A 15,234-nucleotide genomic window follows, 5' to 3' on the forward strand; every position below is an offset into this window, starting at 1 on the left:
CTGGAGGACGAGACACACCCCAAAGGCACAGCTTCCTCAAAGGATGTTCCTGTGAGACCTCTACCCAGGCTGCTGCCACAGCAGCCTTCAGCCATCGGGTTGGACCCTGCAGCCTCAACACCCTCTTGCTTTGCCCCTGCTCAGCTCTGCTGGGCTGGGAGATGCAGAGGTGCTCCAGGTGTGTGCAGGCTGTGCCTTAGCTCTGCTGTGCTCTCCCACACCGTGCTGGGTGCTCAGGTCAGGGCTGCCTGGCCATGCCAAGCCAACAGGGCTGGGTTCCATCCACGTGGGATTTGAGCCAGTCCTACAGCCAGGACTGGCACACCAGGCTGTTTGCCTTACACCAGGTCCTTTATTCCAGCAGTTGCTGGGGAGAGCACATGTGTAGAGGTTGCTGGTGCTCTCATGAGACACAAAGATGCTGAATCCACTGCTGGGGCTGCCTGAGACAAAATGTGTGTGCACAGGAAATTGGGAAACTGGGTGGGGATTCAGTTCACCTCACAGGGAGTATCTCAGCCCCCACCAATTAATGGTGGGGAAAGTTCCCTCGTGCTGTAAGTCACAAGGAAGCAGCCTTTGTTTTCAGACACAGGAAGCATTTTGATTTCCAAGCTGCTGCAGCCTGCTCAGGATGCCTGTGCTCTCAAAGGGAGGCCCGAGGAAGCAGAAATATCATTTTCTATAATCACACCATCATAACTCCTCATACCAGTGAAAAATTTATCATGCCCCAAATCTTGTGTGTAATTTCTGCTTGAAGTTTGGTGTGTTGTTTTTTTGGTTTTCATAGAATCAGAGGATTGTTCAGGTTGGAAAAGACCTCTAATATCACCGAGTCCAACTGTTATCCCAGCACTGCCATGGTCACCACTGAACCATGTCCCAAGACACCATCCTGCAAGGATAGTGACTCCACCACTGCCCTGGTCAACCTGTGTCAGGGCCTGGCCACCCTTTGGTGAAGAAATCTTTCCTGATATCCAATCTAAATTGTCCCCAGTGCATCTGTTTCTTCTTGTCCTGTCCCAGTTCCCTTGGAGCAGAGCCCAACTCCCCCCGGCTGTCCCATCCTGTCAGGGAGTTGTGCAGAGCCACAGGACCCCCCGAGTCTCCTTTTCTCCCAGCTGAGCCCCTTTTCCAGCTCCCTCAGCTGTTCTTGGTGCTCCAGACCCTTCCCCAGCTCTGTTCCTGTCTCTGGACATGCTCCAGCATTTGGGGCGTCTTTATTTCCATGAGGGGCCCAAAACTGTACCCAGCATTCAAAGTGGGGCCCCACAAATACAGGGGGAAAACAGATTTTTATATACATTCCAGCCCAAAGAATGTCCCTACACCAGTTTGGGGCTCCCCTCCCCAGCATTCTGCAGCACTGAAGCTGTTAGAAATTGTCCCTGGATTGTAGGGATGTTCCTGCAATCCCTGCCACAGAAACTGCCCATCTAGTGCTTAAACCAAACTCCTCACAGTAGGGACAACTCAGTTGTTGACCATCCTTACACTGGGAGAGACATGAACAAATGAGCAAAAAAGATCATTTTCATGCACTGTCCCCACTCCATCCACCCTCTTTCCCTTATTCCCATCAAGGGGAGCCAGCCCTGACAAGTTTGGGGACATTTGGCTGTTTCCCACTGGTTTGAACCATGGTCCCAAGCTCTGCTCCCTGCAGAGGGTCTGTAGTGGCACATGCAGGGGTGCACAGAGCAGGTCTGGTCCCCTTGCACTCTGGCCTCCTTGGTGTCAGCCCATGGTGTTCCTGCCAAGAGCTGGGGACTGGGCAGAGCCCTGGGCAAGAGCTAGCACCACCCAGGGCCTCTCCAGACAAGAGCACATTTGACATTCCCAGGACGTGTTGCTGTGGTTGCTCAGCCAAATTCCTTAAGGAAACAGAGGTCAGGGCTGTGCCAGCCCATGTGGGTAAGGGGTGGCACAAGGAGCTGTCACTCCCATGTCCCACGGTGTTCCTGGTGCTCCCAGCCCCCAGGACAACCCTCCCTCTGCCTCTGGGCGAGTGCTGCTGGGTGGACCTCGTCCCACCTGCTGCAGGTGCTCCCATGGGGCCTTCTTGAGATCCTAGGACCCCAGAGCTGCCTGGAAATGTCAAAGCATGCCCTGAAATGTCTCCTTTCAAGATGATGGCTTGGTCACTAATTATATGGAGTCCACAGGTGCTGTTGGAGCCTGTGGTTACCATCACTCACCTGAGAGCAAAGCTGGCATTAATTACTCAAAATGCTTGATTTTGGCATATGCTCTGCCTTTCCAAGGACCTGCTGAAGCAGTGCTGCTTGATGGTATTGAAGCTTTCCACCAGCTGCAAGTGAATTTGGGGCATTCTGGGTCTCCTGCCACCACCAAAGCTGGTGTGTGCCACAGCGGTGATGTGTGCCACGTGGCCACCAGGTTTTGTTCCTCCCATCCCAGTGAGTTGTTGCAAGGGGAGGGAATGATTTATCAGCCTGGAAAACCCCAGGCTAAAATTAGTCATGTGGATAGGACAGGATCTTATATCTTGTGTCTTTATACCTAATATATTTTCTTAGATGTAAGAAAGAAATCTTTTATAAAGAGGGTGGTGGGGCCCTGGCACAGGTTGCTCAGAGAAGCTGTGGCTGCCCCATCCCTGGAAGTGTCCAAGGCCAGGTTGGACTTGCAGCCAACCTGTTCTGGTGGAAGGAGTTGGGACTAGATGGCCTTCCAACCCAAACTGTTCTGTGATTCTGTGGAGGAAGGACTTTACCTGAGCCCTGGGCAGGATCTGGCCTCCTGGGGACATGGTTCTCAGGATGCTGCAACCCAGGGCCCCCAGCACCAGCATGCTCTGCCTGCCTGGCTGGGCTGTACCTCTGGTGAAGCACAGGACCATGAGGAGAAGGACAGCTGGGGTTTAAGTGGGGGAGTGAGGAACAGGAGTGATCTTGGCTGTGCTGAAACCCCTGGCCGAGCTCAGGGGCTCAATGCTAGCCCAGGCATGGGGAAGCATGAGGATTTGGAGGGATTCCTTTCCTCTGCTGGGCTCCCTGTGCCCTTTTATGGACCGGGTGAGGCAGTTTCTCAGGACACTCAGGACACAACCAGAGCAGATCAAATCCTGCTGCACTCTGACATGGAGTGAGCCCAGGATGGGGTTTGGCAATAACACAGGAGATGGTTCAGCACAGCCCCCAGCACTGCTCAGGGAGTCAGAGGATGGAGGGAACTCACACAGTGGCCAGGTAAGTGTGGAACAGATGGAGCTGGTAGAAACTGAGATCAAAAGGCAGGAAACCTGCTTAACTGATCATAGTCTGCATCAGAGAGCTGGGCTGGAAAAACTCCCAGCACCTGTTGGGGAATCTGGGAGGAGGTGACAACAGCCCTGGCCCAGCTGTGATCCTTGTGCTGCTCCTGCAGGCCTTGGGAGACCCTTGTGCAGCCCTTGGCCTGAGCCTGCACTAAGAACTCTCCTCTGGACAGCAAAGTGAAAGCATGAGGAAAATGGTGCATGCCTGTGTCCTCCTGTCCAGGGAGTGCAGAAAAACTGTCCAGGTGCAGTTTGCAAATCTTCAACTTCTCCTGCCCGATGGCAGTGGGCGAGGAGGGGGATGCTGAATGAAGCCTGTCTCAGAACTCAAACCTCTACTGGTGTCTCCGGAGACATCGTTAAAGGCAAGAGTTTTACACCAAATTACCTGAGAAGGCAAAGTCCTGAAGCTTTCATTGACCTGCAGGGAGCTTGCAGAAGCTCCACAGCCTCTCCAAGTGCTCGAGCATCATCCAGGAGTTCCACAAAGAACACAATTCCCCCCTAAGAACCTGGCTGGGCAGGCTGGGGCATGAGGATGGGCTGACCTGGCACTAGGAACAGGGGGATTTCTCTGCCAGGATGATCAAAATGTAGCAGATGAAAGGACATTACTTGAGATGTGCTGCTTTTCCTGCTGCTAGGCCAGGAAGTGGATTTATTCCTGGTGCCAAGGGAGGGAAGTGGACAGGGAAGACCATTGGGCAGTGATTCAGCTGCATTTTGGGGCCCATGGAGTGGTGAAGAGGTAGGTCATGTACACAGCCCTGCTCAGGGAGCCCAGGCAAGCTCACACTCATTCAGCAGGAAGATGGATCTGACACTGGGTCATGCCAGGGCTTATGACATGGGCAGGCACATACTGGGGAGATCCCATCTCCTTCCCAGCCCTCACTGCCCAGGTGTGTGTCCAATGCCCATTGGTCAAGGGCAGCTTTGAATACCTTCATAGTAATTCAAAATAGTTCTCAGAATATTTCCATCTCCATGCTTTACAACAAAATGCTTTTCCGTCTTCTATTTTTCCCCCTGGATTTATCAGTTTAAAAAGCAACCTAATAAAACCCAAACATTATTTTGTTCTTATTTCAGGAAAAAAAAACCAAACCAGGAATTCAAAATCCCCACCCTCATGTAACAGAAGGCAATCAGGAACACATCACTTTCAAACTGTGCTTGGGAATTTCCCCTGCTAGGGAGAGGGGAGGTTTGGGTTGGATATTGGGGAGAATTTCTTCCATGAAGGGATGGTGGGGTACTGGCACAGGCTGCCCAGGGAGGTGGTGGACTCACCATCCCTGGAGGTGTTCAAGAAACAACTATACAATTCATGATGCAGTTTAGTGGGCACAGTGGGTTTGATCAGAGATTGGGCAGATCAAGGTGTGTCTTTAGCAAGAAGAGTTTCGTGGTGCATGTTTGGAGCAAGCCCAGCCCTGCCCACAAAGGATGCCCAGCCAGGACAGAGGCTCTGTTTATTTCAGGGTAGTTCCACCAGCGCTGTGTCTAATGGGGTGAACATTTGTGTGCAGCTGAAAGGCAAACCTCCCTCCCGGCCTCTGCCAGCTGCAGTTCCTCTGCACAGCTTGCTCTTCTGGTGCAGGATCTTGCACTTCTCAAAAGCCAAAGCTCCTTTCTATGGGTGAAATCTGCCTTGAGCTGACCTCCTCGAGCACTCACTGCACTCACTGCACTGCCTCACCTTGCTCATCCCCAGGGTCCAAAGCCACAGTGCCCGTGGCTTGGCTCATCACCCCAAGGGATGTTCATGCTGCTGCTCTGTGGCCTGGCAGCATCAGGAGAGGTTTTGGTGAAGGTGTCGCCGAGGCTGGTGCAGAAGAGGTCAGAGCAGGGAGCCACAAGCCCGGTGGGAGCCCTGCACTAGCGGCCTTCCCCCTCCGGCAGCTGGGAAGCGTAGAGAGCCAGTGTGTGATGGAGGAACTGGTACTGCTCGCTCGTCTGGATCATCCCACCTCTGCAAGGGAAAGGCAGGGCCCACTGACACTTCACCAAACACAGAACCCTGTCCCCAGCTCTCTGCTCCCAGGGCACAAATATTCCTGCTTCACCTGCCACGTCAAGATGCCTCTGAAACAGGCACCAGTGCAGCCCAAAGAACAGAGGAGTTCAGAAGCATTGCTGGGCTGTTCAAAATGAGATTAGCAACTAATTTGGTGCTAATTTTCACCTCTATTTCTTGAAAAGTGGCCAGGTGGAGTTTTTCTGGATTTAGTGGCTGAGTGGAAGGGAGGAGCGCATGGCTGCCACGTTCATAGCTCCTCTCCCCTCCCCTCCCCTCCCCTCCCCTCCCCTCCCCTCCCCTCCCCTCCCCTCCCCTCCCCTCCCCTCCCTCTACAACAGCTGTGACAGCAGAACCAGCCTGGCTCTGGGATTGTTTGCTGCCCACACACCTGCATCCCCCAGCCACCCTTCTGGCTTCCACCTGCCCCCTTGGGATGCCATCCCCACGTCTGTGCCACATCCCTCCCACTCCTCTGCTCTCAGCCTTGGCACCCAGCAGGACCCTCCAGGGAGCCACCTGCTCTGTGCACCCACCTGTCAATGCGGAGACGGCACACAATTCCCAGGATATCCACCTCCCCCTTGGCCTGCAGCTGCTGACACCCGATCCTGGTGGCAATGAAGCAGCCGGTGCGGCCAATGCCTGCGCTGCGGGAGAGACACAGCCGTGCTGAGCACCCACAGCATCCCCAGCCTACACTTGCATCTTGCTGAGCTGGATGCACTGCTGGACTGGTTTGCTGTGTTTTCTTCCTAGAGGAATGCTGTGGATCTGGCCCCAGCTGCCACACCAAGCTTCTTAGCCAGGCACTAAAAGGTGTGGGCTGGGGTCACTGTGCCATGGCAAGGAGCTCTTGCCGTGTTGCACAGCCCGGCTGAGGCTGCTCTGGAAGCACAAAACCAGTCTGTGCCCATCCTTGTTCAGTGCAGGGGGCTCTGCAGCCCTGTCACCACCCAGCTGGGCTCTAACCCCAGCAGCAGCAGTGGTTTGCACTCAGCCTGCAGCAGTGCATGCTGCATGTTCCTTAGGGACAGCTGGGTGCTCTGCTCCACTGTACCCAAATTCACTGAGCAAGGAGAGGAAATAGGCAGAGGCCACCTCCTGCAGGAGGGCTGTCCTGAAACATGGCTCCATATCCAAGCCACAGGCCATGCTTGGTGGCACAGGGAGCAGGAATCAAGGAATTACAGAATGAGTCGGGTTCAAAGGGACCGACCATGGGGTCACCAGGTTCCATCTCCCTGCTCAAGCAGGATCTTCCAGAGCTAGAGCTGTTGGTGTACAGGGGGCTGGTGGCTGGGTCCCAAATGCAGACCCCTCCTGCTCCCACCCTGCTGCACCCAGGTGCAGGATATGCCACTCTCATGCCACCATCCTGCTGCCAGGAGAGGAGCTGCCAATTGACAACTCTGCTGTGGGTGGCTGTGCCCTGGGATTTCTGCATCACCGTGGGACACGTGCATGGGGACTCCCATGGGATTTTCCCCTCAGGCATTTGCAGCCTGACCCCGAGGAGAAGCACAGACAGGGCTCAGGTGAGGTGAAAGCTCTTACCTGCAGTGCACCACGATGGGCCCTGGGCTGGCTGCAGTCTGCAGAGCCTCCTCCACCTTGGACACCAGGTGCAGCAGGGACTTGGCTGACTCGGGTGTTTGCTGGTCCGGCCAGGAAGGGAAGAGGATGTGTTTGACCTTGCGGTGTTCCTTTCCAAGCTTTTCCAGCACAGAACAAAGAGAAATGGGGATGTGAGAGCATGGGCCAAATGAAACGGGGAGTTCAGCTCAAGCAGAGGCAAAGCAGCCCATACTCATCTCAGCCACTCTGCTCCTGAATCCCTCTTTGAGCCCCTGCCGGACATGAGGGAGAACCCCTGGGCCAGAGACAATGGATGTGTCCCATCCCAGAAGATGAGAACAGATGCAGAGTGTTTCAGTACTGTCCCCAGGGTCCAGGCAAAGCAAACAAGATCCTTTAGGCTGCTGTCAGCCCAGAGTAACTACAGAGAGCCCATGGGGCACAGCCTAACCACACAGTGCAAAAGCACTGGGCTGGTAGTGCTGCTCTGCCAGCTGACCCCTTCCTTTGTACCCCAGGGCTGGGTCCAGCCTCTCCAGGCAGGAGGGGCTCTGCAGACCCCTCAACTGCAAGGAGGTTCCTAAATCATGAACCCTCCTCTTTCCTGTCACGCAGCATTGCCACCTCACTAGAGATCCCAGGGCTGTCAGGGGCACTGCTGGGCCCCACGTGCTCCTCTCTGACCCCAGGATGAGGCTCAGACCCACCTGGATGGAGAGATCCCGGACCATGTACTCCACAGACTCGCTCACCCCCTGCACGTGGATGGTGAAGGGGCCATAGGTGCCCTCCTTCTCGGGCCAGTAGTGGACACATTTCTGGAGAACAAGGCAGGTTTGTGGCTGAGGAGATGCTCAAGGACATCCCTGGACATTTGAACTGTGCTTCAGTCAGTGCTCTTGGGAGGGGGCATCACCTTGGGGGCAGTAGGGGAGCAGGGAAGGTGGATGTAGAGTGATACAGAGGGAGGGCAAAGAAGGGATAGATCCCTACTCCTGCTTCTGCTGCCCTGCACCCTCTCCCATGCCCTGTCCTGGCTTTCAGACCCCGGGGATGCATATCCCTGCTCAGCCCAGGAAGCTTCCAGAGGCAGCAGGACCCAGGGCACAGAGAGGCTGTCAGCTGGGAGAGAAGGGAGCAAGGACACGGGCAGGAAAGAGAGTTTCCAGTTCTCAGTTCACTCAGCTGGGTCCTGTTGGCTCCCATCCCAGAAGCAGAAAGCAGCGGGCAGCAGTGCCCCTCTGGTTCCCAGAGCTCTCCCCTGGGCTGGATCCCCTGGCTGAGAGCTCCCAGCCCAGGGGAGAGCTCTGGGGGGCCAGAGGGGCACTGCTGCCCACTGCTTCTGCCCCATCCCTGGGGGTTGCTCTAAACCCTTTATCCTATTACCCAGCTGGTAAAGCGTGCCCAGAGCACACAGCCATGTGAGGAGGAAAGACAAGGCCAAGGCTGCAGCCCTGGGGATCTCTTCCTCCACTTGTGATTCATCTGAGATGAAAGCACAGTAAGTGGGTGCACAGACACCACATTTGGCCTTGCACAACCCCCCACTGTCATCAGTACCCCACTCCCCCGTGCCCCTGGGTCAGTGGTACCTCCTTGCGCTCCTGGAGTTCAGTGATCATGACGATGAGAGGAGCCTCCTCCTGCCACACCATCTCCCAGAAGTCGGTGACAGTGTTCAGCATGGGTCCCTGGGTGGCAATGTACTCCCGGGGCCGCCCTGCATAGCCCTGCAGAGCACAGGCCTGTCAGGGCACCTGGGGCACCTTGGGGACAGTCCCCAGGTCACTCCAGCCCTCACGATGCTTTTCTCCTTTACTATTCAGAGGCTGAGCCACATGTGCTGTTTCCTACTAAACCTGTCGTGAAAATGCTTTGAATAGATCTGCTGAGGAACCACCAGACATCCTCCCCCTCCCACTGCTCCCATCATCTAGGAGCAAGTCCATGCAGCTGCCCTTGTACACCCAAGTTCCTGCAGCATCCCCAGGATATCAGTGTGACAATAGTCAGTGTGATGAATGCCTTGGCAAGGCAAAGCTCACATAAGGAACTGCACTCCTCACTGTGGGCATTTCCACGAGGACAAGCAGGAACCCCTGTTTCATAGCTCCAAGCATCCTTTGTCTCCAGACACTTCTCCTAGTATAAAATGGCCAAAGGTTTCAAAAATCCAGGCCTTCCCAGCAATCTGTTAATGGTTTGGTCTCACAAGAAGTTGCACTGGCCCAGCTAAGGGACAGGAATGTTTCCAGGAATATTTTTGCAGAGCCCTGTTTTCATGCCTTGAGATTATTTATTTTTCCTAGGGGAACATGATTTTCCATTCAGGAGACCTGGATGTGTCAGCCTTGGGAATTCCACCTTCCCCCCACACCCAGGCTCAAAAACATTTCATGAAACACCATCAGCAGGAAGAGCATCAGTCCCAGGTGGAGCTGATGTGATCAAACTCCTGCAGAGCCCTCCCAGATCCCTGTGCCTCCCAGGCATGCCCAGGCAGGCTGGGCTGCCAATTTTCTGATGTGCCCACAAATTCCTGCACTGCTACACCTTTGGAGAGGTAAGGGGAAGGAAGGGGTCAGGAAATACCAGTGCACACAGGGGTGTGTGGGCACAGGTGGGCTCTGTGTGCACTGCCTGTGTGCAGCTGTGTGTGCCACAGGGACAGGCAGTGCTTGTGCATTGTCAGCAGTCAGGTGAGACAGAGGGCATGCCACCACACCCCAGGGTGTAGGGACAGAGTGCTGGTGTCACCTGATGTGCAGCTGCACGCTGCCAGGCTGCCTCAGGAAACCAAAGTTCCTCTGCTGCCCATGGTCAAACTGCCCTTGGACCTCCCAGCAGCTCTGGGCACAGAGCTCTTGTCTTAAAGGAGCTCTGACCCTCCCTGCCAGGGGCTGGTGGCTGCTGTCTCAGATCTCAGCCACAAGCACCATCAGAAAACAAATGCTCCTAACTGCTCCACCCCACACCCTCTGAGCACCCCCCAGGGGTTTGTCTGTCACCCCAGAGAGCACTTTTTGTGGGCTACTTTTCTAAGTCCTGCTTTCCCTCACTGCCAAGCACTCACAGTATCCATGGCCCCACCTCTGCTTCCCAGTGCCCTGGCCAGTCCCAAGGGAAGGGTGCTGCAGTGGGATGAAGTGCTCAGCAAGAAGCCTGCCCAGTGGGCAAAGCTGGCACCTGGCTCACAGGAGATCCCATCCTGGGAGAGGCTGCAGCCTGGAAGGGTTTTCACAGGGATGGATATCAAAACCAAGTTGTCTAAGTAACACCTTAGGGTCTGGGGATTTCTCAGTCTCTGGAAAGGAACCCCACGGGGTGCCAAAAGTAAGCCACATCCCATCTTCATTAGCTCGCTTCATCAAAAATTGCAACAAGTTCCCTGAGTAGAGGAAATCCCAGGATGTCTGAGGTTTGAGGATCTCTGAGCTGCCATAATCTGCTGACACAGCTTCCCTCCCATGGCCTTGCCAGACAATGGGCCAGTGTGTGAGGATGGAGAAGCCACTCACTGCAAGGGAGCCTTTTGGGGTGCCCAATCTGCCCAGGAGCCTAGAGCAGTTCCCTCATGAGACACTCCCACCAACAGGAACAGTGGCTCTGCCCTGTGCAGATGGAGCCACATCTCTCCAGCTCCAAAACAGGTGGCAAGTTAAGTCTGCTGGCCCAGGGCTGCCACAGGAGAGCAGGTAAGAGTGCCCCAGCATGTGTGACCCAGTGTGGCACCTGCAGCCTGATGCCTTGTGAGCCCTGGGCTGCAGGCCCTGGGAGGACACTCACTGTGATGTAGTTGGCATTTATGTAGCTGTCTTCCTCCTGGCTCCCAGCCCTTCTGAGGCAGACCCGGCTCTCAGGATCTGAAAGATGTCACAGGAGTTACCCAAGAGACTGATCCTGCCCATCCTCCCTGTCTCAGCCTCAGGGGCTGGAGGCTGAGTCCTCCTGCTCCGTGCCACACTCAGAGCTGTCTGCACCCTCCCTCAGGCCTGAAGTTCTTGCCCCATTTCAGCCCCACTCCCCTGGCAGGACCCAAACCTGCAGGTACCATAGTGAGCAGTGGGATAACTCACCTGCAGTGACCCCCCAGGACATCCCCCCAGAACCTGACTGGAGCCCAGCTGAATCCTTCCAGAACATCCTCAGCCTTTACACTCTTAGGGCCATGTAAGGCCTCATGAGTGCTGCACACCTGGGTAGGACACCCCAGGGAGCAGGTCCCCATGCACCCCCCAGCATTGTGTACACCCCCTGGAACACAGCACCCAGCTCCTGCAACACGGGCAGGAGGAGCAGGCATGGAAGGAACAGCAACAGCACCCAGGGGTGCCCACCCCAGTGCCAGGGCTGCTCTGAGGGACCCCTCACCCACAGGCAAACACAGGCAAATGGGAGGCAAAGGGACACAGAAGCACGTACTGGGGAGAATGGTTTTGTATCTGTCCTTGAGAGCGCGTCCAGGGATTTCCAGTTCCTCCGGACTCACGAAGTTGGGTGGGATTTTCTGCAGGGGGAGAAAACAGCCATGAGAAAAATCCAATCACTGTCACTTGTGTCCCCTAGTGGTGGCAGACCTGGTTGCCCAGCAGGGCAGAGCTGACTCAGAGGCATCACCAGAGACGCCAGCTCCTGGGATGAGTCCTGTCTTTACTTCAGTTGTGGTGGGACTCCTTCCACAGAGGCGACCCTGGGAGAAGAGCATGGCATGGGAGGGCAGGACAGGGTTTTTGAGGGACCCCAATAGGACATGTGTGTACCAAGGAGAAGCTGGTACCCGAGCACCTCTCCCCTGTTTGCCCACACCACCTGCCCTCCCACTAGGGCACAGCTGGGCTCAGAGCCTGATGTTTGCCACTGTCAGTCCCACCGCTGCCAGCCCCTGTCCCCCCTCCTGTAAGCAGGGAGAGGGAATCATCGAACCGAAAACTCCTCCTGGAGCTGTGCCAGGCTCTGGGCGTGCTGCTGGAGCTCCTGTTTCCTCAGCATGTGGCTGGATGTCCTCAGAAACTTCAGCGTGATGTCCCGTGGTGTGCAGACAGGCTGGATGGGCTCCACGTTCCCCAGAGAGCTCATGTCCAGCACTAGTGATACATTGGAGCCCCTCCTGAAAGGCAAAGGGGTTCCTGGTTGATCTACTACCACCGTACCATCAGTTTAAAACACCCCACACTGAGCAAAAGCCAGATGGAGACCCCAGTAGATGGGGAGATTGAGGAACAAGGAACTAGCTGATCATTTTGCCTTTTTGTTGGGAAGCCCCTGAAGGACAGTGTTGAGATTTGTCCTGGGCTGGGTGGGGGCCAGGGCGGCCTCCACGCTCAGACCTGGCACCTGCACATGCTGGCAGGCAGAGGGCTGGCAGGAAGGAATGTCAGGGGAGCCCTGGGGATGAGCAGTGCCACGGGTACCCTGGCCAGGGCTGAGGCACACTCACCTCTCCTGGAGACGTACATGCTTCTTGGCAGAGGGACTGGGCTTGTCTGGCTTGTCCATGTCTGCTGCAGCTGCCTGGGCTGCCAGGCTGCCCCTATGAACTCTGGAGCACGCCAAGCAGGCTTGGACCATGCTGCAGCAACCACGGAGCCCTTGTCCTGAAGCACAGCAGGGGCACACAGGGGGCCCTCAGCTCCTAGGAGATCATGAAGCCATCAGAGGAAAAGCAGCTGGAAAAGAAAAGTCAGATCTGAGAGATACCACAAGGCTGGGTGGAACCCCTGAAAGATGGTCTACAAGCAAGGGATGGGTTTGAAGTCCTCAGTTGTCCTGGAAGCAGGAACCCTAGCCCCTGTATCCAGGTGGATGGAGAGCTCCCAGCACATTCACCCTCAGGGATGCTGGCAGCACTGCAGGCCACACAGGCACCACAGGGACCCTGGGCATGGCACCAAGGGACACCTGCTTCCCCTGAGGGGAGGTCACCCACTCTGTGGTGGCAGGGCACGGGCTGGTTTGGGCGAGCTCCAGATGCTCTCCACCTCCATGGAAGCACATGCCCTGTGTTTCCAGCCATTCCCCATCACATCCCCCTGCTTCGTCCTGGGGACACGGTGGGGCAGAGTGGGAGCTGGAATGCCTGAGCACAGCAGGCAACATAAGGTGGCTGTAGCCACTGCACAGAGTCTGGCCATCTCCTGCTGCAGGGAGACACAGACTAGTCACCCTCAACAGCCTCATGGCTCTGAAAAGGGAGGGATGGCCCTGGGACAGCCTCCTCCATCCTGCAGGTCACAGCAACTGTCAAGAGGAAATGGCTTTATCTGCATGGCTGAGGAGGCAATGGGGCAGCCCAACTGGGGAAGGTGCCAGACATCCTCCATCACCAGCAATGGGTCAGCCCTTGGCAGGGATGGGGAGATGCAGGTGATGCTGATTCACCTCTGGGCACAGCTCCTCATGGTGCAGGCAGCACCCTGGCATTCTGAGCTCCCTTCTCATCCCCAGCTTCCTCCGTGAGGAGACAGACCCACAGAGACAGGGAATGATGCCGAGTCAGGGCTCTTGGTGGGCAAAGAGCGGGATCCCAGGCAGCCCATCTGCTCAGGGAGGTCTTGAGGAGAGCCGGGGTCCACGTGGTGGTTGTGAACACAGCCAGGGCAGGGCAGGAGCCCATGACTCCCGGCTGCCCAGTGGCATTTCTGGGAGTGGCAATGCCACCACAGCCATTCACGCCATCCCCATGTCCCAGTCAGGGTGTCCTGGTGTTCTCCATCCAGGCAGGACACCTGGATGTGCCTGCAGCTGCTCAGAGCAGCTGCTCAGCAGTAGCAGCACCAGGAGAGTTCCTGAGCAGAGGATCCCCGGCTCCCATCCCAGCAGCTGTCCAGCCAGGAAACCCCTGGGAGATGCCCTGGCTAGCAGAGGTGCCCAGGGAAGTACCTCAGCTGCCAGCACCTGCAGGGACAGTGCTCACATCACCTGCCCAGCATCCCAGCCCTGCCTGGGGCTGCCCATGCACACGCAGAAGCCCACGGCCCCGGGCGCCTGGCGCAGCCCGGCGGGCTCTGTGTCGGGGGCAGCGTGGCCGGGCTGGGGGCTGCCTACCTGCTGCCCTGGGGCTGTCGCTCCCGGCTCAGGCCCCGCGCGTGTCGGTCTGACACCACGGTTCGAAAGTGTTCAGGAAGCTGCTTATCAAAGGAGCTGCTGCCTCTGCTGCTTCCTCTCCCTCCTTCTCCCCCACCCCGAGTGCCGCCCACGCACATACCGGCCACATCTCTGCAGCTCGGCTCTGCACACCCAGCCCTGCTCCCCACCCTCCAGCCTTCGTCCTGCGCCCCTGGGCACGGCCTGGCCTCCCCAAAACCCTGGAGCGTCTCCGCGGGCCCCTGCCATGGAGCTGCCGGGGTGAGCTTGATGGCCTCTGTGACAAGCCACGGCCAGCACCGGTGCCACCCGCGGGGCAGGAGGCAGCCAGCGCCGCTGGCAGGAGGCAGGAGGCAGGATGCTTCGCACGGTGCAGTGGTGCTGCCCTGGGGACACCGCAGCCCACCTGCCCCGCAGGAGGCCAGAAGGAATCCTGCCATGGCGGCTGTGCTGTGCCTCCCAGGCCGTGCCCTGGCTGTTCCCCATCCCGCTGTGCCGTGTGCCAGGGCTCGCTCAGTGCCTCCCACCCGCAGTGCCTGCCCATGTGCAGTGTGCTCCTTGTGCCACCCCACTGTCCTCCAACCCCTGTCCCCGTGGGGACACCCCTGTGCACCCCCGACCATCCCTGGGTACCTCAGGGTAAGCCGGGTGGGCTCCCCCTCCCCAGCAGGGAAGAGCAGGGCTGTGTTTGGGGACCAAAGTCGCTGGGGCCTGGCTCAGGTAGGCCAGGTCTGCCTTTGGGGCACTGCACATCCTTCCTCATGCATCCCCACTGCTCTTCCTATTTGCTCTTGCCCGGGCTCTGCATGCTTCCTTCCTCCTCAGCCCCCACCCTGCTGCCCTGCAGCAGCCTCTGCTGCACCCCAACAGCCACACAGACCCCAAACACGTCTCCCATGTCTGTGCCGTGGGCTGCTCGGGTCAGAGCCACCCCAGCCCAGCTCACTGAGGTGACTGTGCTGTCCCCAGACTGTGCCAGCACTGCTGCTCACCTTGCTGGAGAGCTGCATGTCTGCACACCTGTATGTTTGCAGGCGTGCCGGAACAACAGCTTCCCTGGGACACCCTGGGACACCCTGCCAGTGCCACCCTCTACCCAAGGGCTAGGAGATCAGAGGGCCCGAGCTCCAGAGCAAAGTGCTGGACTTGGCCAGCAGCAGAAGAGCCTTACCCTGGAGAAAAGGCCACCAGCACCCATGTCTTACCTGCAGATCCTAGAGTGGCCAGAGGACAGACTGAGGAATTGCTTCCTGCCCTGCGTGGGATG

The 15,234-nt window shown here is 57.1% G+C and overlaps 1 protein-coding gene across 1 annotated transcript; it reads right to left on the reverse strand.

Annotated features, from left to right (window-relative positions):
* Positions 1-4,289: 4,289 nt before the first annotated feature.
* PTPN7 (protein tyrosine phosphatase non-receptor type 7) lies at positions 4,290-13,987 on the reverse strand. The gene is made up of 10 exons (XM_066335636.1): positions 13,929-13,987; positions 12,322-12,550; positions 11,808-11,991; positions 11,307-11,391; positions 10,671-10,747; positions 8,477-8,614; positions 7,592-7,702; positions 6,864-7,021; positions 5,843-5,956; positions 4,290-5,261 (listed from the first exon to the last, which is right to left on the reverse strand). Exons 2-10 carry the CDS (start codon positions 12,450-12,452, stop codon positions 5,168-5,170), a joined length of 1,092 nt encoding a protein of 363 aa, XP_066191733.1. The 5' UTR covers positions 12,453-12,550; positions 13,929-13,987; the 3' UTR covers positions 4,290-5,167.
* Positions 13,988-15,234: the final 1,247 nt, after the last annotated feature.

The sequence above is a fragment of the Sylvia atricapilla genome, chromosome 25 (assembly GCF_009819655.1).
Source record: "Sylvia atricapilla isolate bSylAtr1 chromosome 25, bSylAtr1.pri, whole genome shotgun sequence".
NCBI lineage: Eukaryota > Metazoa > Chordata > Aves > Passeriformes > Sylviidae > Sylvia > Sylvia atricapilla.